The 26,527-nt window shown below is 41.0% G+C and overlaps 2 protein-coding genes across 3 annotated transcripts in view; one reads left to right on the top strand and one right to left on the bottom strand.

Moving 5' to 3' along the window:
- Window positions 1–9,948: 9,948 nt before the first annotated feature.
- RAD51AP1 (RAD51 associated protein 1) lies at window positions 9,949–26,444 on the bottom strand. Its single transcript, XM_034785108.1, has 9 exons — window positions 26,277–26,444; window positions 22,662–22,711; window positions 21,367–21,508; window positions 19,363–19,472; window positions 18,158–18,244; window positions 16,169–16,321; window positions 15,632–15,790; window positions 12,612–12,767; window positions 9,949–11,420 (listed from the first exon to the last, which is right to left on the bottom strand). Exons 1-9 carry the CDS (start codon window positions 26,294–26,296, stop codon window positions 11,293–11,295), a joined length of 1,005 nt encoding a protein of 334 aa, XP_034640999.1. The 5' UTR covers window positions 26,297–26,444; the 3' UTR covers window positions 9,949–11,292.
- C1H12orf4 (chromosome 1 C12orf4 homolog) overlaps window positions 25,936–26,527 on the top strand; it is a 29,208-nt gene continuing 28,616 nt past the window's right edge. Inside the window, exon 1 of one of the 2 annotated variants that reach the window (XM_034785055.1) lies at window positions 25,936–26,070. The gene's annotated coding sequence lies outside the window, so the exon portion shown is untranslated. Of the gene's footprint in view, window positions 26,071–26,402 lie in introns of those variants that run through there. The other variant, XM_034785038.1, reaches the window with a different exon arrangement.

Genomic DNA, 26,527 nt, shown 5'->3' with positions numbered 1-26,527 from the left:
AGGAAAAAACGTTAGGATGAAAGGAGTACCTTTCAGCACTACATCTTGTCTTTGCCGTCTTTCTTTGACCTCCTTCAATTTCTGCCATCCTCCTATCTTCAACATGGTTTCTATAGTCCAGTGTAGGCCTTCTGTGTACAAAGTTCAATATTGCTTGGGCTCACAAACACTTACTTAGCCCACAAAGACAAAATCACAACCTCCATAAATTGAATTCACAATCTTGATTGATTTGTACAAAGCAATATCTAATGAGACAAAAAAATTCTGCTGGCCCCGCTACCGTCGCTCAGCTGTTACTTCAATATGGAATGGGGGGCCAACAGTAGGGCTTAAAAATAGGAGGGCCTAAGGCTATAGCCTTATTAGCCTATGCGTTAATCTGGCCCTGAAAACACCCAAAACACAATTGTATTTTAATACAATGTACCTTACTGGTATTAACTGCTAATTCAATAAGTTTCGGGGGAGAGGGGCTTAGTTGGAGCAAACATGAAACAGGAGTTAGACTATGATATTGCAACTCATTATGTCAGTGTAGCGCGGATGTCCAGTACAGGTACTCTGTAGGGAAGGGACACAGTGATCAGATAAAATGGATTGGAAAAAAATGTAAAGGAGGTATTCTTTAAAGGAGAGGAAACAGGAGAGGCTCAGGGCTTTTATGACTGGTATATCTTGGAGCCAATCCCCTCTCCTTCATAGTCCCGCCCACCCAGCAGGTTGGGTGGGGACCAGGATGGGTAAGGGGGAGGTGTAGTGGGGCAGCTGCCCCACTCCTGGGTAAACAGGGCTAGTGCAATCAGCCTAGCTGAGCCAACCAGCTAGGCTGATTGCACTAGCAGCCACAGCTGTGGCTAGGTCAATTAGGGCCCAGCTGGCCCTTATAAGAGGGTTGTGGCCAAGCGCTAGAGAGAGTCTCTCTCTAGCTGAGGAGGGAGATGGACCTAGCTGCCTGATTACTAAAGGGTACTGGAGTGAAGCAGGGCTGGGGAAAGGCCAGAGGACCTGGGGAGCTCTGGGCCAGCAACTCCCCAGGCTGCAGGGCCTTGTACAAGGCCCCTGGAGGTACTGGGTTGCAGAAAACGCAGCAGGTGAAAACCTCCCTTGCCTATGATGGAGGCTTATACAGACTGCAGTCGGCCCCAGTGAAAGGGGGCTAGATGGTGACTGGCAGTAGCCCATAGGCTGAGGCAAGGTGGGGATAGAGGGTGGGGGTTCCCCAGGGAGGGGAGACCCAGATCTGTGGGGTATTGCCCGGAGGGGCAGCATCCCAGGTAAAAGGGCACTGAGTTCCAGGAGGGACATGGGGGCCAGCGGCGGCGAGACACCAGCAAAGGGCGCTCTAGAGCTGGTAAAAAGAGCTAATTCCTGGACAACCAGCAGGAGAAGCTGCAGGGTGAGGCGTCGCCCCACTACAAGCGGGTTGACAGAAGCCTCCTGGGTATATATTGAAATGGTTATGGAATTACCTGCACTGTACACTCCCAGACAGTTAAGAATAAAGTTGCAGCCTAATTAAACCACATCCAGTGTCTCCTGTCCTTCTTCCAACATAGCTGGATAATGAGGTTATTAGAAACTTATAGAAACTTGCTTAATATTGTGTGTGAGGAAAGCAAAGATGTAGCACATCAGAGGTGGACTTGATTCAAATAGGATTTTATTTTTCATTGCATTGATTTATGACACAATGCTGCCACACACCAGCTGCAGCGCACCAAAGCTACTTTGGAATTTCTGGACAGATTGTGGTCAAATGCAATCAACAATTTGCTGTAGGGTGACCAGATGTCTCGATATTTATAGGGACAGTCCCGATATTTGGGGCATTGTCTTATATAGGCTACTATTACCCTTCACCCCCTGTCCTGATTTTTCACACTTGCTGTCTGGTCACCCTACTTTGCTGCATAGAGAATCACAGAATTAAGTGGCACGCCATCTAGTTTCTGTACGTCTGGGGTCTATAGTGACAAGGTTGTTAGTATGCTGGGCCAAAGTCCACAAAGACAAGAGAATTAATCAAACATGTAAGCCATATAAATACTGATGCGCTAGGAGATACAGGTCTCATTAAGGGATATTCTATAAAGCATGGCCTGATACCTACTGCAAAGCCCAGGGGAGATTATCTGTTTCACTGGCACCAAAAGTGCAGGTGGAGTTTGAATGAGGGAGAGTACTCGAATTATTGTGCAGATTCATGAAGCAATTGAGTGGCATGAGCTTATTGTTCCTGTTTTTGAAAACAAATGAAACGATAAGGATTTGTGTTGACCTTATTAAATTCAGCAACACTGAAATAAAAGTAAATTATGCCTTCACTACTTACCTCACCAATGCAAAGAGAGAGCTTGTAACAATAATGCAGTATCTTAAAGAGGGTGGCTAAATATACTACTGATGAGGGCTGAAGCTCAGATCTTTTTGCTTTACTTAATGAATTGAGTGTCACTGCACTGACAAACCAAGAGCCTCTGAAACGAGAATAAATTCACAGTCTTCCCAGAAATACTGAAAGGTGAGGGAGTGATCCAGATATTTGAAGCTCACATGGGATTAAGCATACGTTGAGAACAAGAACACAAGCCATCTGGTACCTAGAAATGAGTATAGCCATTAAAAATAAAGTAATATCTTGCAACGGCAGTGACAACAGGCTCCCAGCACAAAGAACATTTAAACCCTTCTGCCTGATGGATCATGGCAGCTACAGCTATACCTGACTACAATGGCCAATCATATTTAGTGGTCATTAACTATTTTTCATGTTTCATAGAGATATTACTTATGTGAACTACATTTGGCAAGATAGTTATAAATGAAAGTGTTTGTTTGGTCTCTATGTAATGTATAATCAGTTAATTTCCAATCATTTTTCACCTGCAAAATTCAAGACATTCACCGCTAGTCCATATTACCCTCAAGGGAATGGCAACACAGAGAGAGAAGTCCAGGCTGTCAAAAGTATCCTGAAGCAGAATGAGCCATTCCAGCCTTCCTGAGCTAACTGTTTAAACAGTGATAAATAGTCCACCAGTTGTTATTAGAAAATCAAATTCACATATACCATCATTTCCCCGAAACTAGAGCCTTATTGGCCAAATTCTGAAAAGGATAAGGTGTTATATGAAACAGAAAGATTCATGTAAAATGTTTCATGACAAAAGAAATTCTACTAGGCCCTTACCAGACTTAAACGCTGGAGCTAAAACAGTTGGTTAGAAATAGTGGATAAATGAAACAGGATAATTGAAATACTCCAAGATCCTATCTCATCAAAGCTGAGGAAAAAAATGTTACAAATTATTTCTGTCTGCTCAGGATTCCTGGATAGATTTTGCTGACATTTCACAAACAAACAAAAGTACAAACAAACAAGACAATTTACCCAGGGCTGAGGTCATGCATAAAAAATTTAAGCTAAATGGATCATTTTTCATAAAGTTATGAGCAAGTGGAAACAAAGGCTTGGTCTACACTACCCCCCCCAATTCGAACTAAGGTACGCAACTTCAGCTACGTGAATAACGTAGCTGAAGTCGAAGTACCTTAGTTCGAACTTACCTTGGTCCACACGCGGCAGGCAGGCTCCCCCGTCGACTCCGCGGTACTCCTCTCGCCGAGCTGGAGTACCGCAGTCGACGGCAAGCACTTCCGGGTTCGACTTATCGCGTCCAGACTAGACGCGATAAGTCGAACCCAGAACTTCGATTTCCAGCCGTCGAACTAGCTGGTAAGTGTAGCCAAGGCCAAAGTGTTATAATGTAAATCCCAATGTCGTATTAAACAATGGCTTTTACTACTATGTAAGTATATATATATAGCTTATTTTAATTGCTTATAATGCACCTATCACTGCAGTAGTTTATATGATCACTCAGCTTTATCTGTAATAATATAATTGCGTATACACAAAATTATGTATTGGTTTATTTGTATTTATTTATTATTTATTTTATTGTGTTACCTATTGTTTATTTATGCTAATAATTTATTCAGCTCTGAAGAAAACTAGAAAATAGGATGAGTACAAAAATCATAGCAATGCTCATAAAATATTGATAAATCTTAATTCTCACTTCATTTTAAGGAAACTCCAATTGTTATTGTAAGTCATAATTGCTTTAACTATCTGTCTAGGTTTTTCTATCACACCCATCGCTGTAGTATTTCAGCACCTTAGAAACAATAAACTTGCAACAGTGTTTTCTCTCTTGAATGAACCCTAAGCATTTGAATACAAAACACACTTTTCACAGATTGAGGAAATAGAATTTAGCACATATTCCTGTTCTCAGATGCTCACCGCAGATCTCTTTTGCATATTTTGCATCTGATCAGTGAGCAAAACTCCCACTAAAGTCAATGGGAGTTATCTGTGGGGTATGAACGCAGACTATGCAACCAAGTTCTGCAGCATAATCAAGAGTTAAGGAATGTGGATAAGAGTTAAATCCAATGGGACGGTCTTAACTCTAGTGTCAAAGATAGTTTCCAGAAGTATTTGGATGCTACCAGCCTCTCCCATGCCTCCTAATACTTTCTGCACATTCTATGAAGACCCAACACTGCTAGATAATACTTAGTCCTGCCATGAGTGCAGGGAATTGACCAGATGACCTCTCGAAGTCCCTTCCAGTCCTATGATTCTACTGCCCTCCAATCTATCATTTTTTTAAAATAACATATTTTCTTTAATTAATACACTGCTCACATTATTAAGTCTTTCAACCTCCATTTCCAAATGTCATAGACCTTGCTATATAATTATGTCATTATTAATAAACAATTAGTAAGTGTCTGCAAAGTTTCCCACCATGATTCAATAGAAGTTTCAGTTTTTAACAACTGTGGAGCCAAGGCATCAATCTTAATCTCCAACCTTTCCTCCATGGATCTTAATGCAGAAAGAAACGTCTTCCATGAGATCCCCAGAGAATCACCATTTTCAAAAATGGGGTCCCTGGGACTTGCCTGCCGTGAAGGAGAATAGGGAGTTGCACTGGGTGTACCCGAACATGCAGCTCCATCCCACCAATCACCAGTACTTAACCTCAAATTGTGTTCAGTAGGCCTCTGCCGATTGCTCTCATCTGGCGATTTTCTCTTTTTCTGTGGCATTATCACTACACTCAAAGAGAGTTTGAAGTGAGAAATGCACAAGCCGATGACACAGAAGAATGCCTGCAGGTAAGGAAACCTGCTGCATGCACATTCACAGCACCACCGTCCTGCACTGTCCCCAAGATTTTGCCATTTTGAATCTAGTTTTTATAAGCATGCCTGGGATCAAGGCTAGTGTTAGGGCCAGAGCAGATGCATGGTGTTTGTGGCAGTGGAATTCTGCGGATTGTATCTATGATGTATTAATATTCTATATGACAAACTGGCATTCTTGTGGTCATAGTGACCAAACTACCCTCAAAAGTCATGCAAATAGTTTGTAAATTTGCATGTGAGCTTGCAATTATATTGTTTTTTATTTCATCTGTAGGATATGGTAGCCAGAGATAGCTCTGAATAAAATTCCTTGTTACTCTAGAGTGACAATCATCCTTTTGCTTCAGCCAGGGTGAGTGTTACCAAGCTCAATCAGATTTTTAGAGGAGTTGGAAGCAAGGTAGTGGACCAGGAGCTACAGCCAGAGACCTTGTCTGCCATAACCCTTTTCTTAAACTCTCTCACTGTTGCCTTATCACCAGTGCAGTTCTACCAATGGTAGCAAAGGGGAGAGCACTAGTGTAGATAAGGCACTGGCCACGTTTACTACTATGTTGTCTAATGCTGCTCCATCTTCTATTCACAAAGCACCTTTCCTTCTGAAGGATCTCAAGGTACCTTACAACTAAAAGCAAAATGTATACAAAGGCCACTTAATGTCTCACTTAATGAACAGTCAGCCAGTGGAGTGAAACACAGAAAAAGTTTAACAGTGCACAGCAACACTACAAAAGAATTTAGAGCAGAAAGGGAAGAAGAATATTATATATACCGGAGGTGGAATTTACATAGAGTGATTTCCTGAGATGGAAAATGGCCAGGATAATAGAATCAGACTATGCTTGACAAAAGACTATGGGATTTCAAATGGTCAGGGTCTCTATTTTATGCATTATCCAGTCTTTTTTGGCTACTTCTGTGTCCCTTTATAAGTTGGGGCACAAAGGAAGCAAAACCCTTCATAGCAATGACCCTACCTACCAGACATACCAGCAAGACTTCTGTCTTCTTCAGGTGAAGTGTGAGGCAGCCCTGACACATTCAGCCAGAAATATTGTCTATACACCTCTTAAGAATAGAGACTAAGGCTATGTGTAGGCTACAGAATTAAGTCGACACAAGTTATGCTGCCGATCATAAACCGCTATAATCCCATTGCTTGTGCATGTTCACACAACACTCCTTGTGTTGTTGGAGCATGTCCACAGTTGATGTTCTAGTATCGAGAGAGAGCAGTGCACTGTCGGTAGCTATCCCTGTGTAGAAGCTGCTAGGAGTTGTGGGAATGGGGAATGGATTGCAATGCATCATGGGTGCAGGCTCACCATCCCATGATGCAGTTTTTTCTGTTCCATCATTCCGACTACATTTCACGCATTTTTCAGCAGCCCCTGTAAACTGTGTGCCTGCCATCTCTGCCTGAAAGCATGGATCCTGCACTGCTCTCTAGTCTTGTGATAAGTGTTCTGAACACAACACGACTGATCATGAAGTATTTCATGACCTGCAAATCTGAACAGGAATTCGTGGTGCCGACCCTGCTGAGTGCCATGGAAAGAAACAAATCTAGATTACTTTTGGCATTCATGGAGCAGCTAAACATGGTGGACCGTCACTATTGGGCTCGGGAAACAAGCACTGAGTGGTGGCAGCAGAACTTTTGGATGCACAAAGCCACCTTCATGGAACTGTGTGTGGAGCTCCCCCCTGCCCTGCAGCATGAGTACACCAAAATAAGAGATGCCCTCTTGGGGGAGAAACGCATGGGGATTGCTGTGTGGAAGCTGGCAACTCCAGACTGCTCCTGGTCAGTCATGAGTCAGTTTGAAGTTGGGAAGTCCACTGTGGGGGTTGTATTCACGCAAGTGTGCATGGCAATTAATCACATCCTGCCAAGGACTGTGACTCTGGGAAATGTGCGTGAAATAGTGAATGGGTTTGCGGCAATGGAATTCTCTAACTGTGGCAGGGTGACAGATGACATGCATATCCCAATTCTGGCCCCAGACCATCTTATGACAGATTATATCAATAAAAAGGGCTACTTCTCTATGGTACTGCAGGCACTGGTGGATCACCGGGGTCGTTTCACTGCTATCAATGCGGGGTGGTCAGAGACAGTATATGACACACATATCTTCAGGGGGAGGGATAGTTCAGTGGCTTTGAGCATTGGCCTGCTTAAATCCAGGGTTGTGAGTTCAATCCTTGAAGGGGCCACTTAGGGATCTGGGGCAAATAGCAGTACTTGGTCCTGCTAGTGAAGGCAGGGGACTGGACTCGATGACCTTTCAAGGTCCCTTCCAGTTCTAGGACACAGGATATCTCCATTCATTTATTTTTTATTTTTAACACTGGCATGGATAGCAGGCTGCAAGCAGGGACTTTCCAGACCAGAAGATTCAGATGGGGGTGGTGAAATGCCTACAGTGAGCCTGGGAGATCCAACCTACCTCTTACTCCTGTGGCTCAAGAAGCTGTACACCAGAAACCTTGATAGCAGCAAGGAGCTCTTCAACAAAAGGCTCAGCAGGTGCAGAATGACCATTGAATGTATGTACCTTTGGCAGATTAAAGGCTCATTGGCGCTGCCTATTTGGCAGGTTAAACCTCAATGAGGAAAATATTCCCATGGTTATAGCAGCCTGCTGTGCTTGGCATAACATTTGTGAAGCTAAGGGGGAAAAGTTCTCCCGGGGTGGAGCGTTGAGGCGGCTCCCCTGGCGGTTGACTTTGAGTAGCCAGATACTAGGATATTAGAGGGACTCAATGGGGGGCTATTTGAATAAGGGAGGCTTTGAAGTAGCATTTTGACAATGAGCCCCAGTAATGTGTCTTTCTATAATGCATTCAGCAAGGCTTTGTTTACTTGCTGCCTGGAATGACCCTTGTAATGACTGCTTCTTGAGCGTGATTAGTAGTCTGCAAATATGTCAGTTGCCTCTGTGTATGAATTCCAGCACCAACCACTGTGTGTAGGAGAAAAAGATTCATTTTCTATGAGTACATTTTTATTAAACAGCAATAACCAATACACAGAATTCAATGTCTTGCAAGGAAAATGACACTGAGGAGAACTCTCTTAATGGAGGTTCTCATAGTTATGTGTAGGTCCAGCTGTCATTAGGCAACCTGTTTGAAGGGGTGGAGTGAAAGGGTACTGCGATGGGCTGGGAACATGCAAGGAATGTGTGTGGGGAGTTTGGGAAGGGGAGGGCATGGCACGCAGTTCTGTATAGTCTCTCTAATCTCTTGGAGCATTTCACAATCACCATCGTCATCCTGCTCAAGTGGCTGGTAGTATATTCCTACTGATATATTCTTATTATTCATTTCTATCCCTAGAGATTCTATTATACAGTTTGATTCATTTAAGACTTTTACTATATTTAATTTTCATATACAGAGACACTCCTCCCCCCCCCCCCGAGCACGACTTACTCTGTCATTCCTATATATTTTGAACCCTAGTATTACCATGTACCATTGATTATCATCATTCCACCAGGTTTCTATGATGTCTCTTATATCAATATCCTCATTTAATACCAGGCACTCAAGTTCACCCATCTTATTATTTAGAATTCTAGAATTTGTATACAAGTACTTATAAAATTAATCACTTTTAAGCTGTTTGCCATTGTGATGTAATTGAATGGGATTCTTTTTCATTTGACTGTTTCTCTTCAGTTCCCACCTGAATTTGATCAACTTCTATTCTCTCATTTTTACTAGGATATAGAGAATCCTCGTTAATATATCCTCCCATAAGGAATATCTCTGTCTGAACCTCCGCATCTGTTGGCTTTCCCCCAGCCCTTAGTTTAAAAATTCCTCTACAAACTTTTTAATTTTATCTGCCAGCAATCTGGTTTAGGTGGAGCCCATCCTTCCTGTATAGGCTCCTCCCTTCCCAAAAGGTTCCTCAGCTCCTAATAACCCAAAGCCCTCCTTCCTATACCATTGTCTCATTCATGCACTGAGACCCTGCATCTCTGCCTGTCTAACTGGCCTTATTCATGAAACTGGAAGCATTTCAGAGAATGTTATCATGGAGGTCATGGACTTCAATCTTCAACCTGTGTCAGTCCCAGGACATTAGAGAGACAAAGTGAGTGAGGTAATATTTTTTATTGTACCAACTTCTCTTTGTGAGAGAGACAAGCTTTCGAGTTTATACAGAGCTCTTCTTTGGGTGTGTGTAAGCTTGAAAATTGTCACTCTGACCAAAAGAAGTTGGGCCAATAAAAGAGATTACCTCATCTTGTCTCTCTGTTAGGATTAGGGTCAGTGATCAGAGGTTCTTTTGTTCCGTTTTAAATAATTTTGATAGGGGTGTCAAACTATAGCAAACTGAGCTAAATACTGTGTTCTTTCTTCATTTATACCTTCACCCCCTTTGCTTTTTATTAACAAAAAAAGTATTGGTATTAATGCTAGAAACCAAACTATACAATTATTTATGACAGAAACCAAATCATGGCAGGTAATGAACTGTTGTGAATGCATTTAGAGCTCAAATAAACTGCATAACTACTGAAAGGAATTATGTGTCTTTCATTGATGTTCCAGCTTTTACCTAACATTGCCAGTGGGACGACTGAGGCACCCAGAGGTCAGTGACTTGCCTAAAAAATTGAATCCATTACTTAGAACCAAGAATTCCTCTTGGTTATTCCCAGGAAACCATTAACCTCCTCAGTTTCTTAAATCCACAATAAATCTTTTAGTAGCTTGTTTTATTTTTATAATCACATTTGTACTGCAAAAGTATAATTATATAAAGGATTAATTACAGTTAAGTTATATTTTACTTCAAACAGCATCATACTTCACAAAATTACATTCAAATATTATTCTGAACAATTGGGCTATTTATCCCTTTAATGCCTTTGCCGCATATCCCATACTGAAGGGAATTAAGAAGTTAAAAACTATCATCTATTTGCAAATGATTCACTGATTCATTACCCAATTCTTTGAATTGTTATGAGGTCAAATTCATCCCTTGTGTAAGTTGGCACAACTGACTTTTGTGGGAATGCACCTGCTTAGACAAGAACTGCTTTTGGTCCATCGACTCACCATTTCTAAATTAAGGTCAGGTCCTGGTGTTTCAGTAACTACCATTCCAAAACTATATGAAAATCTATTTATTGTGCAATACATAATCATAAACCCCTTGATTCTGCAAAAATTTAAGCATGTGCTTAACTTCAATGGGTTTTGGATTTGTCTCATAACTAGTTCCACTGACTTTAAGGGACTAGTCACATGCATAAGGTAATGCTTACATATTTGCAGGACTAGGGCCAAAGTTTGTAAGAAATTTTCAAAATGCATAAAGGCAGCTACTATTACAAACTAGCTGTTTATAAAATATATTTTATTTTATTTTTTTTTAAAAATACAGTTTTCTAAGCAGCACATTATACATTCTTAGCAATAAAATCTACACAAATACAACTATCAGTAAGTTTTAACAAAGATTTGAGAATCAACTTTTCTGGACTGAGAGGAACAATGATTTCACTTTATTAAAGGGATGCTTTAATTGGACTATGAACAGAATGAATACTAAACATTTGGAATTCAAAACTGTAACTTTAAGGTTACATTAAGAATCCAGGCTATATATTTAGATCCATAATTGATACACTGCTTTTTAGATTCTGGTTTTATGAAATTTAAAAATGTAATGCCTATTTTGTTTTTTCCAAAAGAGGACAGACATCAGAAGGGTACAATCTCAAATACACAATCTCTCTCTTTGGGTCCGATCCATCAAGGTGCTGAGCAACCTGAGGTCTAGTTGATTAAGTATTATTCAGCAGCTGAAGCTGCTCAGCACTTCACTGGTGGTACATTGCACCTTGAAGGATGAAGGCTCTTTATTAGTATCAGACAAGCAACATCGACAGCATTTCCTCCCTCTGAATGAACAGTTTAATGAACAGTTTTCTGCTCATTTGTTTTCAACCCTGTTTAAAAACAACAGAACCCTACTACACACCCAATTCTTTCCAAACAGTAGTCCTTCAAGTGAGAGACACTTTCATAGACCATTCAACTGCTGGCAGCAGTTGGGTGCAGCGGTTTCACTCGTGCTAATCTGGACAGGCCAAGTCTGAGACCTTGAGTAGGTGATTTAACTGAAATTCCTCCCAGTGGGTTACTACTGCATCCTGAGGCAGCTGAAAGCATTTTAAAACAAAACAAATGTCACAAATTAACAGAAAAATTATTGTCACTAACTTACAAAGAAGATATTACAGAAGAACTAATTAGGTATCCTCTTATGGAAACTGCAGAAAGGCCTGAACAATATTGCAGGAAAGCACATAAAAATCAGGTACGCTGCCAGTGGGAACATACTTGATAGCTACAGCAGAAGGATACAAAATCTGCAGGAGACACTTTTAAGGCTCCCCCTACATGTAACCGCAGAGTGACACCAACACATTTCACTCTGCTACCATAATGCAGAATTTCTCAAAATATGGTCTGCTGTACACTTGCTGGTGCTCTGCAGAGCATTAACAGGTCTCATGGTACTATATTCCTTCACCCTTTTAATCAACTGCTTTTATACATATCCTGTCTTTATTGCCATGAAGAGGCAGGGTGTATGTAAAAACAACAGAGAACAAAGAGCCCATAGCCTAGCAGTTTACACTAGAGGCTGCTGCTACATAGAAGGAGATTTCCCCCCACAGTCTCCCCTCACAGGGTCTGCTCTGCCTGAAACTGTGAGTTACCACTCAGAGCCACCAGCAGGGGCACGACGTATAACTGGAGGATGAATATCCAGGGGAGCATGGAACTAGGCATTTAGCAGCATGTGAAGTAGAAAAGGAGGACCTAAGAGTATGTAGTCACATGCAAGGAAAGAGGACCAAGCATAAAGGATCCACATGCAGAAGAATAAAACAGATGGGAAAGGTGAAAAAACAAGAGGCAGCAGCAGTGTGATCTAAGTTTTCCAAAAAAGACCAAACACTTCTCATACTAAAGGCAGGTACAAATACATCAATACTTGCCCACTATTATTTTTGTAAGGAAGCAAATAGTGCAATGCAACAGGGATGCTGGACAACTCTTAAAAGAGGAAATGTCTACAAGACAATCTCTATATTGAGATTTGGGCCACGCTATTGGGAAAAGCTTTAGCACCCTTTTCCTTTCAAGAGAAAAGTTATTAAGGCAGCTGGGAAGTGGGCAAGTTAATTTTGTGTGCGAAAAGTGACTCTAGGACACAGAGGTGAGTGGAGTAGCTCATGTTTTGATGAGGAGGTGCTCATTCAGAAATACAAATACTTTAGAGAACACCTTTTTAAACACATGTAAATAGGTATATTTGTCTGCAGCTACCATATTGCATATACCTGGTGGTATCCATTTGGGCTTCTTCTTGTCTGTTGAGGGACTTGATGCGTATAAAGGTTCTCCAATAGGTTCTGGAGAACTTGATGTCTCCTTCAATGTTGACTGAGATTTTGCTTGGATTACCCGTGGAGAAGAAACTACTGGAGTCACTTTGGCTGGAAAACAATAAAAGCTTTAGAAAAATTGCTCTTTATTGAAGAAATCACACTGCACAAAATTACTGTACAAGTGAGGATCATTCAATTCAAAGAAATACAGGTGGATACGTCTTGAGAATCATGCCTTCCAATCAATGCAGGTTCATTTATTTGAACAGGTTATAGCCTCATATTTATTTCCTGGTTTGGAAGTAGGCACTTAGCTCGTTACTGGCATGGGATGTATTGTAGAACTGCATGAACGGACAAGCTAGCACAAATCTGCCATAAACTCTACAAGAAAAAAACATTTCCACACCACAACTAAACTGGTTCTGTAATATATGATTTAGCTTAAACACTGTTTGCAACTAAATCACAATAGCAGATCTGATGCACAGTTATTTAACACATATGTAAGAAATAGTTTTTTAAAAGGTTGTTGTGCGGATACAAATTGTGTTAAAGAGACATAGTGACCCTGTAATTCAAGTGTGGTAAATAAATATCTTTAACTATGCTATTAATAACACTGAAGGTCATTAAGGCCTTGATTTCCTGTAAGCAATCCATGTAGGTGCAGGGATCCACCCACCTAGATGTGATCATACGATAAGGACCTAAAAGTAAAATAATGTATAAAACCTAAATTAATCATGGTTATGTTTGCTTGGTGTTTTTTTTTTTTTTTTTTTTTTAAAAGGGACACAGTCAATTGAAAAAAAAAAAAAATCATACCTCTGTCTGTTCATTTTTATTTTACTCTTTTTACACCTAAAACTGATAATTACTCTAACTTAAAGATTAAATAATTATTCTTAGGGCTGTCGATTAATCACGGTTAACTCATGTGATTAACTCAAAAAAATCGCGATTAATCGCAGTTTTAATCGCACTGTTAAACAACAGAATACCAACTGAGATGTATTAAATATTTTGGATGTTTTTCTACATTTTCAAATATGTTGTTTTCAATTACAACACAGAATACAAAGTATACAGTGCTCACTTTATATTATTTTTATTACAAATATTTGCACGGTAAAAATGATAAACAAAAGAAATAGTATTTTTCAATTCACCTCATACAAGTACTGTAGTGCAATTTCTTTATTGTGAAAGTGAAACTTTACAAATGTAGATTTATTTTTACATAACTGCGCTCAAAAACAAACCAATGTCAAACTTTAGAGCCTACAAGTCCACTCAGTCCTACTCCTTGTTCAGCCAATTGCTAAGACGAACAAGTTTCTTTACATTTATGGGAGATTATACTGCCTGCTTCTTGTTTACAATGTCACCTGGAAGTGAGAACAGGCGTTCGCATGGCACTTTTGTAGCTGGCATTGCATGCCACATATATTTACATGCCACATATGCTAAACATTTGTATGCCCGTTCATGCTTTGGCCACCACTCTGGAGGACATGCTTCCATGCTGATGATGCTCGTTAAAATAATGTGTTAATTAAATTTGTGATTGAACTCCTTGGGGGAGAATTGTATGTCTCCTGCTCTGTGTTTTACCCGCATACTGCCATATATTTCATGTTATGGCAGTCTTAGATGATGACCCAGCTCATGCTATTCATTTTAAGAACACTTTCACTGCCAATTTGACAAAATGCAAAGAAGGTACTAATGTGAGATTTCTAAAGATAGCTACAGCACTCAACCCAAGGTTTAAGAATCTGAAGTGCCTTCCAAAATCTGAGAGGGACGAGGTATGGAGCATGCTTTCAGAAGTCTTCAAAGAGCAACACTCCGATGCAGAAACTACAGAACCCAAATCACCAAAAAGGAAAATCAACCTTCTGCTGGTGGCATCTGACTCAGATGATGAAAATGAACATGTGTCAATCTCCACTGCTTTAGATCGTTACTGAGCAGGACCCATTATCAGCATGTACACAAGTTCTCGGGAATGGTGGTTGAGGCATGAAGCAACATATGAATCTTTAGCATATCTGGCATGTAAATATCTTGTGATGCCAACTACAATAGTGCCATGCGAACACCTGTTCTCACTTTCAGGTAACACTGTAAACAAGTGGGCAGCATTGTCTCCTGCACATGTAAACACACTTGTTTGTCTGAGCAATTGGCTGAATAAGAAGTAGGACTGAGTGGACTTGTAGGCTCTAAAGTTTGATATTGTTTTGTTTTTGAGTGCAGGTTTTTTGAGTGCATAATTCTACATTTGTAAGTTCAACTTTCTTGAGAAAGAGATTGCACTTCAGTACTTGTATTAAGTGAATTGAAAAATACTATTTCTTTCATTTTTACAGTGCAAATATTTATAATAAAAATAAATATAAAGTGAGCACTGTACATTTTGTATTCTATGTTGCAACTGAAATCAATATATTTGAAAATGTGGAAAACATCCAAAAATATTTAAATAAATGGTATTCCATTATTAACAGCACGATTAATAGTGATTAATTTTTTTAATTGCTTGACAGCCCTAATTATTTCTCATTTTTATGTTGTCCATTTGACAGCAGCTTGTGTACTGTTTCATTATTACCCCAGATAGTCAGTTTGTCAGTCAATTTCCCCTATTTCTGCAAGTATTTCATACAATAGAAGACAGATTTTTTTAAGTAGGAAAAAATGATTGTAAAACCACAAAAATCAGCAGGTTGATTCAAGAACAGGGAGAGTACCTGAAACTTCTTTTCACTCACTTTTTGAAAATGACTCTGCTTTGAAATGCAAATAGGTCAGTGTGCACTAGGGAACTTTTAGTACATGGTAGCAGGGTTTAGAGAGACAGTTAGCATGCGGCACAATTGAATGTTGTAGATTCACACCCCAGCTGCATATTCACTAACTGTCTAGACAAGCTCTGTATTTTTTACTGATTATATCAAGCTTACCTGTAGCATTAATTCTGGATTTGGGGGGTTTCTTTTCTTTTTCTGTTTGGACCTTTAACTTAATTTCTTTCCTTTTATTTTTTTTAGTTTTCTTCTTTTTTGCAGCAAAGTCTTCATCATCTTCCTCACTGAAATCTGAACCACTCTCTGATTCCTCATCTAAAACAGAAGAAAAAAATATATGAGGTTTGACATCTCTTTTCTAGGAGTGCAATTTATTGTTGCCACCTGGTTTTCTAAGCATATTCTGAACAAAAGGAAACCATGTTTGGAGTCCTAGGCTAAAACACATTGAAGGTTGAATACGGATGAATAAGCTCAACTGACCATGTCAAAAACCTAGCCTTCAGCTTCGGTCTCTTGAAATGCAATCAGGAAACATAACTGAAATACAGTGATTTGTTATTAAAGAGGAACAAAGGTACTGTATATAAGGCTGAAAACAGTACACATTTCACTGAAAATATTCTTCTCTCAGAATAATTAGACATATTCAAAACATATCCAATAGGAAAAATTTAATAGTAGAAAACTTACCAGACACAAACTCTGACTCATAGTTATCAGCATGGTCTCCCTCATCACTGTTATCTGTCAGTAACTTCTGCTGTGACACAGCTTTAGACGCTGCTCTTCTTTGCCTATGACCATCTGTGGGGATGTCATTGTCATCTGGGACCTCATTGGGGCCTGCAGGATAAACATTGGTCTTATTAACACAAGTTAATAAAAGGACTGGTTGCATGCTTAATAGTAAGTAAGTACTAAGTGTTTTGCTGGACTGGAGCCTTAGTTTCCAGTACTGATTCTGAGTATTTTTGGAGATCATCATCCAAGTACACAGTATTTGAGCTTCTTCCAATGTCTGTAATTCTCATTTTATCTTTTTAAAAACTACTCTGATAAGTCCTTTTTGCAGGTAAAAGTTGCTATTCTGGATGTGACATTGTGCAGTCTATATGATTTTATAAAAACATGATAAGTGAATATAATGTAACTGGGATAGTTTTAGAAAAATATGGTAAAAAGTGAATATAACGTAACTGGGATGTGCTTCATGCAAAAGGTCTCTTGTAAGGTATCATTACAAAGCTTATAATCTACTGAGTGTGATCATCCTATTTGTAGAAATGTACCACTCTTGTATCTAAAACTAGAAATATAAAATATAACTCTGAGGGCCTATTGTAATTATGTAAAGTGTGGGCCATTAATGATGGCTTGGAATCTTGATGACTCCCATTGTCTGCAGATGGCTGTGTTTACCTGGGAGTCTTCCTGTATGTGTGTGTGCTGGCAAGTGAGTAATGAAGTCTTGCAGTGACATGTGATCATGTCACCTGAACTGGAATCCATCTTTAACCTGGTGCTTTTCCAGTGAGGGGGGGTGGAAACCCAGAGGGACAAAGGGTTCCCGCCTTATGCAAAAGATATATAAAGGGGTGGAAGAGAACAAAGAGGAGAGAGGAGCCATCATGAAGAATCCCCTAGCTATCACCTGAGCTGCAACAAGAGCTGTACCAGGGGAAAGAATTGTGCCCAGGCCTGGAAGGTGTCCAGTCTGAGAAAAAACTTACTGAAGCATCTCTAATGGTGAGATTATCTGTATTCAGTTTGATTAGGCATAGATTTGCGCATTTTATTTTATTTTACTTGGTGACTTATTTTGTTCTGTCTGTTACTACTTGGAACCACTTAAATCCTATTTTCTGTATTTAATAAAATCACTTTTTATTTAGTAATTTACTCAGAGTATGTATTAATACCTGGGGGAGCAAACAACTGTGCATATCTCTCTATCAGTGTTATAGAGGGCGAACAATTTATGAGTTTGCCCTGCATAAGCTTTATGCAGGGTAAAACAAATTTATCTGGGTTTAGACCCCATTGGGATTTGGGCATCTGAGAGCTAAAGACAAGCACACTTCTGTGAGCTGTTTTCAAGTAAACTTGCAGCTTTGGGGCAAGTGATTCAGACCCTGGGTCTGTGTTGGAGCGGACTGGAGTGTTTGGCTCAGCAAGACAGGGTGCTGGAGTCCTGAGCTGGCAGGGAAAACAGGAGCAGGGGTAGTCTTGGCACATCAGGTGGTAGCTCCCAAGGGGGTTTCTGTGATCCAACCCGTCACACTGGAATCAAGGTGTTAAGAGTGAAGAATCAAGGAGTTGAGAGTACTTAGATCTTCCAAGGAGATAAGTAGTACCTTAAAATATTTGTGTGCACACATGCATACATGTGGTTTGTTCAGTTTTCACTTCTTGATGATAAATTGATGGTTTAAAAAGATTATTTGAAAACCGGAACTCAATTCCTACTGATTTTAAGACCGGAGCCAAATTTAGATCTAAGCAGATTGAATATACCTTTCAGACCAAAGCGTATCTACGCAATTTAGAATAAAAATGATTTTTATTTTTTTTTTCTCCAATAGTTTTTGCCTTCACTTTCCTGAAAAGAAATGTTTCAGAAACACTGCTTACACATAATACATATGTTTACATATAAAGACAGACACAAAAATAACTTACCTAAGAGACCACTATCTGCACTGCAGTTGGAGAGGAGGGAACTGCTGTCTACATTTTCTAATTCAATAGCTGTAAATTTTTTAACGCCTATATTTAAAAAACACATAAAATATGTTGGAAAATTAGCACTATAAACAGTCAGGATATCAAGAAATGAAAATAATTTAGCAAAAACAAGTTAAACTCTAGCAGATTCCAAATAAAACTCTTTTTAGTAGATAATTATGTCATTATTTTTCATCACAGAAAAGCTGCAATGTAAGATATTAACTTTGACCAGAATTACAGTTGCCACAATGTGATGGGCTGAAATAATTTTTGATTTTCTTTCTTCTTTATAATAAACTGAATTGCATTATATCCATGTTCACTATAAGGAAACAATGTGTAGACAGTATACCACAGTGTTAAGAGGAAGATGTTAATATGGAGCATAAATGCAATTAAAACATTTTCTCACACTTTCCCCTCCCCCCCATTTTAACTACGTTTTTCTCCCTCCACATATTTTGGAAGCAGAGAAAATGCATTTAATGTTTAGTAATACTTCTCTGTAATTACAGATCTACATTCCACTAAAAGCTGAGACAAAAAGAAGCCATTATTGTGGAAAATCCACAAATTTATTGTAAAATTAAGTCTCTAATACATCTGCTTGCAAAGATTATCATATTTTGTTATGCATGGACAGTGTACTCAGTAACGTACATGCACCATTAAAACAGCTTCTGCCCCACATTCTTCCAAAGTCTAAATCTGTAGATTTTGAGGATTGTGAGACTGAAATGGTTGAAGTCATCTGCATGGGCCCAGTTCAATTCTCATTGAAGTTAATGGAAATTTTTCCACTGACATCAATGGTGAGTTGCATCAGATCCTATGAGAGAAAGTTAATATTGTTCTTGGAAAGTTTAATCAACCCAAGAGCTTTGTATTTAGGATAGTCAAAGACTGAAACTTAATCTATATTATAAACAAGTGATTATAGTAAGTTTTTTCAGAATTGCACAGCACTACTTAGCACTAGCACAATTTTGTATGATAAACCTCATCCCATCAACAAATAAAAAGAAATGTTCAAGTCTTCTCAATTAATCTATTAAAAGAAAGGATACAATACCAGCACAGTTATAAAGCAACTACAAAGGATGCCAAATACAATCAAGGAATAGGCTAAAATGGGAAACGTTAACTGTAAAGATAACCTTGTTCTTCTGAATCTTGCACTTCAAGGATGTCTGCAGATGGTTCTTTCACTGACAAGGCTAACGCAACTTCTAAATCTCTCTGGTAAAGTTTGTCATCTAAGGCTATCCTGAAACAAGTAAAAAACGTTACAGGAAATTTTTTTCCAGTAAATCTAGTGAATATTATTTTAGCGAACTGAAGCAATGCAAAGCTACTTCTGAGCAGCTACTCATTAATGTAATTATAAATCAGCACTTATGCAGGAAATAATAAAAAATGTTACAATACATAATCTGTAATTTACTGTATAACAAATGAGCAGTGGTTTGTGAAATTCAGATGATATAACAGAAGTTCTTTGCACTTACCAATATAGAATGTTTTATGTCTTCAAAGTGTTGTACATACATTAATTAATTATCAGTAACAGACTGGAAAAATATATTTCATTTGTAGAAAATATCCTACTGGCATGGAATTCCACATAAAATATTTTCTATCAAAAAGTTGTTTAAAATAAGTATAACTCAGGTTTTATTTTACTTTTATTAAGATCTACTTCTGAATTTCTGTCAAATATGAGCTGAACTTTTGTTGAAGCCCAAAGTTTGTTTGTTTGAACCTTTCACTGCACTGCACCTTTAAGTGGGGGGAGGAGCTTGCCGTGGAGAGGGAATAGCACTGGGGAGCGGAGTGGGGCGAGGCTCAGAAGCTGCTGCAAAAGGGGGAGTGATCCAGCATAGCCATGCTGATTCATCCCCAGGGACCGATCCAGCATAGCAATGCTGATTCATCCCCAGGGACCGGAAGGGCTGGGGAATTCAAAAGGGGCAAGCCTGGCGAAGAAAGCCCCTTTTCCCTGGACCAGGTGGAGCACCACCTGCCCTCCCTCCCTTGAGGTGGCAAAATACCAGGTTTGGTCAGAACCTGCTGTGGGCATCAGCTAGCCACTCCTTTCTAGGAGGGCTAGGAAGGAATTTTTCCCTCACCACCCAATTGTCTTATGTGGAGTGGGGATTTTGTTTTGCCTTCCCTTCACGACCAGATTGGCTTAGGTGGAGTGGGTTTTTTTTCACCTTCCCCCATAGCAGGGTCAGGGAGGGTTTTGTTATGGTGAGTAGGGAAAGGTGTTAGACTATTATGTAGCAACTCATTATGTAAATGTAGGGCGAATGTCAAGTGCAGGTACTCCATACGGAAGGGATACAGGGACAGACAAATGGCTTGGTAAAGGACTTAAAAAGGAGCTGTTGATTAAAGGAGCAGAATGGGTGATGAGGGGTGTTTGGGGCTCCTATGACTGGTATGGCAGGGAGCAAACCTCCTTTTCTTACAGCCCACTTTAACCCTCGTTCGGAGTGGGTGGGAAGGGAGGATGGTAAAGTCCCAACAATGGGTTGTCTAGGGGACCTGGATGGAAAAAGTGGGGGGCTGGCAGAAGCCCCCCGATAGATATTGAATGAACATGGAGCTACCTGCACTGTACACTTTTAGCTGCCAGGTAGGCCCAGGCATCTAATAATGAAGTTATGGCCTGATTAAAACCATGTCAAGTGTCTCCTGTTCACTTTTGTATACTAAGCCTATGGACCATACGCTGTTTTCATGTACTATACTGATGAGTTCCTTAGAACTACCTAGATTAGATTAGCCACAAATTTACCTAATTTAGGCCACAAACCTGCATTGGATTTATGTGGGCAGATCTCTGCACCAGTGTAGTGCCCTGTTGAAATCCACAGTGCTTCATGTCGGCAAAAGGGTCCACCTAGTCATATATGATTGAAGGACTGAGGTGCAGGCACTCTTGTCATTAGACATTATTAGATTATCCTTCACTCATTAGTGAGCAAAATAATTTGATAATAAATCTCAGATTAATATGTTAGACCTTTATTTGTAGTTATTTAAACTACACTCTAGGAAAATGTAAAACATGAGGAAAATTAAGAAACTGAAGTGTTGATGAGATGAAGCTTTTCTATTGCACACACAACTAACTACACTTCATTACCTCTCACCTTTTACTGGGTGTTTTCTTCGGCACTGTAGTCACCTCTTTGTGTGGCCTTTTCTGCTTCTCCTTTTTCTCTCTATTTGTCTCTGTAGGTACTACTCTAGATTTTTTGTTTAAAGGTGCAGGTACACAGGCAAAGTCTTCATCTGTTTATGAAAACATGTGCAAGTTAGAAATAGTTTAGCCCATACAGTGCAAGTTTCTCCAACCACCATGAAAAAAAGTCTCTCGTCAGAAAACTTATTTAATCACAAATATAAAATATTCTAAAACATTTATGTTCTTATGGCCCTCATCTGAAACTATTAAACCAATTTTCAGTCTCATAATTGGACGACAAAGAGATGTAGCTGTAATGATCTCTGGGATACTCTTGAACAAAAGGTACTAGAGATCATAATCATAGTGAGATCTGATCATACTATTTCTAACAATTTTCAAGATGTAAATATTCAAGTTAATTAATTATTATCAATATGGGGATAAAGTTTCAATCTCAAATGTGTTCTCAGAGTTCTCATTCACTTGAGATTCAAGTTCTTCTGGTAAGTGAATACCATTCAATATACATCATTCTTACAGTCCTTGGTCTTTTGGAACCTTTTCCTTTTAATGATTCCCATTCTTAAAAGAGATCTCCTCTCCCCTTTCATTACCCTGCCTCTTTACAAAGTATACTTCTTTAGTCCTCCAAGGCCCAAACTGGGAACAAAGACTGAAAATCAGGGATATCAGACTAAAAGCAGTCCAAGAATTTTAAAATTTTGTCTTTAGCGCAAATTATTTGTATAACTACGATGCAAAAAAATTGCAATAAAAATAAGTGATAATATCAAGTTTGAATGGGATGGAGGTGAAAGAGGCATGAGACCTCTGCACAGATGGTCCTAGATTCCTGCAGATCACTGTGATTTACAGAAAACTCTGTAGCCTGTTCCATGGAAGGACATGGAATAGGCCACCATCCCTCTGGAAAAATATCAGAGAAATCTCTGCAAGAACCACCTAGCAGAGCTCTCCTGCCCCAAGCCTCCTCCAATTACTTTTTTTCACCTGTAGGAGGGGTTGAACTAACCCAATATTATGAACAGGACAGCAGTGTAAATATCACTTCTATTGTGTAATATCCTTATAACATGGATTGTACTCTAACAGGGCCTGAATTTGATTCCACTGAAGCCAATAAAAGTTTTTTCACTGAATTCAACAGAAGGATAGGGCCCATATTCTACTAACATTTTATATTAAGCTATTGCAGAACTTAACTCTTTTTGGTGTGGATAATAGTAGACCACTTACCATCATTTTCAAAGTCCCCAAACTGTGAATAATCAACAATTTTCTTATTCCTGTGACAAAACAACACACATTATTAGTCATTCAACACAAGAATCATTGTTTGTTAACTTTAGTTTCTCAGCATTGCACTAATTCCCCTTTTCAAAGCAGTCAGCACATACAGCAGATAGCAAAACAAGAGCATGGAGGGAAAACTCAGGCTGGACAGCCTGGAAAGGAGACAGGGGCAGGAGCAGATGATAAAGATACTGGAGAGTAAGATGCCCAAGTCTCTCATAGTGCTGCAGTCTGAGCACATCCATGCATGACTCCCCCTACAGCAAATACAGAATGCTGTTCCATGCCATCCCCCACACTCCCCCAACACATTCCTCAGATGTTCCCATTCAGTAGCAATACCCCTTGCACTCAACCCCTAGAGACTAGTTTCATGATGAAAACTGGAGTTACACACAGCCCTGAGAGCCTTAATGGAGAGACTGTTCCTCATTACCATGTCCCCTGCATGCAAAAACATGTTTTATCCTTTAATTAAAGCAGGGGTAGGCAACCTATGGCACGCGTGCCAAAGGCAGCATGCGAGCTGATTTTCAGTGGCACTCACACTGCCCGAGTCCTGGCCACTGGTCCGGGGGGCTCTGCATTTTAATTTAATTTTAAATGAAGCTTCTTAAACATTTTAAAACACTTATTTACTTTACATATAACAATAGTTTATTTATATATTATAGACTTATAGAAAGAGACCTTCTAAAAACGTTAAAATGTATTACTGGCATGCAAAAATTAAATCAGAGTTAATAAATGAAGACTTGGCACACCACTTCTGAAAGGTTGCCGACCCCTGAATTAAAGTATAGTCTTTGAAACAAAATGAGTCTTTGTGTCATGCACACAGTAGTTTCTGTGAAAATTCAAATACAGTGGCTATAAGCAGAGGAACATTTGCTCACTACAATCTAAAGCTCAGGAAGCTAGCATTACAGGAGTCATTCAAGGAAGCAAGTAAACACTGCCTGGCCGAATGCATCACATAAAGACACATTACTGGGGCTCATTGTCAAAATGCTCCTTCAAAGCCTCCCTGATTCGAATAGCCCCCTACTGAGCCCCTCTAATTGACCTGGTATCTGGCTAATCAAAATTAGCAGCCAGCTGATCTGAGTGCTCCATCCCTGGAGAAACATCTTCCCTTTGCTTTACAAATGTTATGCAGAACACAGCAGGTGGCTATGACCATCGGAATATTGTCCTCATTGAGGTCTACCGAGCCAAAGGCATATTCAATGGTCATTCGGCCCCTGCTGAGCCTGTTGTTGAAAAGTTCCTTGCTGCAGTCTAAATTCCCAGTGTAAGATTTAATGAGCCACGGGGGCAAGAGGTAGGTGGGGTCTCCCAGGATCACTATGGGCGTTTGCACATCCTCCATTGGAATCTTCTGGTTGGGAAAGAAATTCCCAGTGTGCAGCTTTCTATACAGTCCAGTGATCTTAAAGATCTGTGCATCATGAACTTTCCCTGACCAACCCACATTAATGTCAGTGAAACGGCCCTGATGTTCCACCAGCACCTACAAGACCATGGAGTAGTATGCAAGACCCTGGAGAAGTAGCTCTTTCAGTTGATATATTCTGTTGCAAGATGGTCTGGGGCCAAACTTGGGATGTGCGTGCCATCTATCACCCCACTGCAGTTAAGGAATCCCATTGCTGCAAAGCCATCAAGTATTTCCTGCACATTACCCAGAGTCACAGTCCTTCATCGCAGGAGGCGATTGATGGCCCTGCACACTTACATCACCACAACCCTCAAGATGGACTTTCCAATTCCAAACTGATTCGCAACTGACTGGTAGCAGTCTGGACTTGCCTGCTTCCACACAGCAATCTCCACTCGCTTTTCCACTATGAATGCAGCTCTCATTCTGGTGTCCTTGCACTACAGGGCAGGGGCAAGCTCTGCACACAGTTCCAAGACGGTGGCTTTGCACATCCAAAAGTTCTGCAGCCACTGCTTGTCATCCCAGACATGCATCACGATGCAATCTCATGACTCAGTGCTTGTTACCCAAGGCCAGTAACAACAGTCAATAGTGTGCAGCTACTCCATAACTGCCAGCAACAATCTTGAATTGTTTCTTTCCACTGCACACAGCAGGGCAGGCAACACAGATTCAACTTCTGTTTCCCAGCTCATTAAATACTGCAGGACCAGCTGCTTTGGGCTTATAATGCTCATCACCAGACTGATCAGCAGTTCAGAATGGTTTCAGGCAGAGATGGCAAATGCAGTTTACAGGGGCTATTAAAAAATGGCATGAAATGAAGTTGAAAGCCCATAGAATGATTGGAAGGAAAGAACTACATCATGGGATAATGAGCACAACCCCATGATTAATGCTAACATTTTGTCACAGATATTTTTGGTAAACGTCAGAGACAGGTCACAGGCAATAAACAAAAATTTACAGAAGCCTGTGACCTGTCCCTTTTACTAAAAATATCCCTGAACAAATGGGGAGGGAGAGGATGGTCCAACACCCACAGCTGCTGGGCTCTGGGGTCCCCCCACTGCTGGGGGTGTCTGGGCAGCTGCAGGGGGTGTCTGTCCCCCGCCACCTAGGGCGCCTGGGAGCTTCAGGAGGAGAGGGGGCAGGGACGGGGACTGACAGCTCCAGCTCCAGCCCCGCTGCCCTGGGGCTGAAGTGGAAAATGTCACGGAAGTCTCTGGAAGTTTTGGATTCCGTGACCTCTGTCACCTAATCATAACCTTACCCATGATGCACTGTGATCCATTCCCAGACTTGCCAGAGACAGAAAGTGGCAATTGCACAGTGAGATAGCTACCAACAATGCAACACTCTCTGTCCATGCAAAAGATCCGACTGTGAACGTGCTCTGCCGACACAAAGAGCGTTGTACAGATGTGCACAACTGATGTAATTAAAGCGGCTTATGATCATCAACATAACTTAGGTCAACTTAACTCTGTAGGGTAAACATGGCCTTAGTAACACCATTTCCCGAAGTGGCGCCGTCACAGTCGACGTAACGTCAGCGAAGACATTGCGGTGCTTACGTCAACTGTTATTAGCTTTCAGGAGCCATCCCACAATGCCGCAGGCAGACAGTACAATCCACCCAATCGCTCCTGGTGAGGACCCGCAGCACCTATGCAATGTGCACACACACACACACACACACACACACAAGCGATGTGATAACAGTGACAGGTGCTTGCTGACATCAGTGACACGGCGTCAGACTATCAACCCCCCCAGCGGTGCCACCGGTGCCCCCTTGGCGCTGACAGTGACCACGCCGCCCAGAGAGGGGTAAGGGCCAGAGGGCAGTTACCCCTGTCCACGGCGCTGGATTGCCCCCGGGAGACCGAGCCACCCGCTAACGGGGTGAGTGAGAATCAGACCCGCCAGGCCGGGGCTCTGCAGGGGGCGGGGGCTTGTCACAGGCGCTCCTCCCCCCCCCCCCCCAGCAGCTGGAGGCCGCGGGGCTGCTCCCGCGCTGCCCCGCCCCCTCCCAGCCGTGTAACAGTCCGTGCGGGGACAGCGCCCTGGCCCGTGTGCGCGAGGAGGAGGAGGAGGAGGGGGGGACCCACCTCCTGACCGGCCTCTCCATCGCGGCGGGGCGGCGCTGGCTCCCCAGACGCCGAGCGGGCGGCTCCTCTCCCCGCGCGCGCTCGCGCCGGCCCGACACATTCGTCACCGCCACAAAAAAGGAGGCGGGGCCCGAGCGGGGAGGAGAAGGCGAATCTGCGGCGCCGGATCCGAAGGAACCGCTGGGAGCAGCATCGCTGCCCCACTGGCCAATAGCCCGGACCAGCTGCTCTCCCCGCCCGCTGGGGCTCAG

This window comes from Trachemys scripta, chromosome 1 (genome assembly GCF_013100865.1).
Source record: "Trachemys scripta elegans isolate TJP31775 chromosome 1, CAS_Tse_1.0, whole genome shotgun sequence".
NCBI classification, from domain to species: Eukaryota; Metazoa; Chordata; order Testudines; family Emydidae; genus Trachemys; species Trachemys scripta.
Note: the sequence above shows the minus strand (reverse complement) of the source record. Positions and strands in the feature narration are given on the sequence as shown.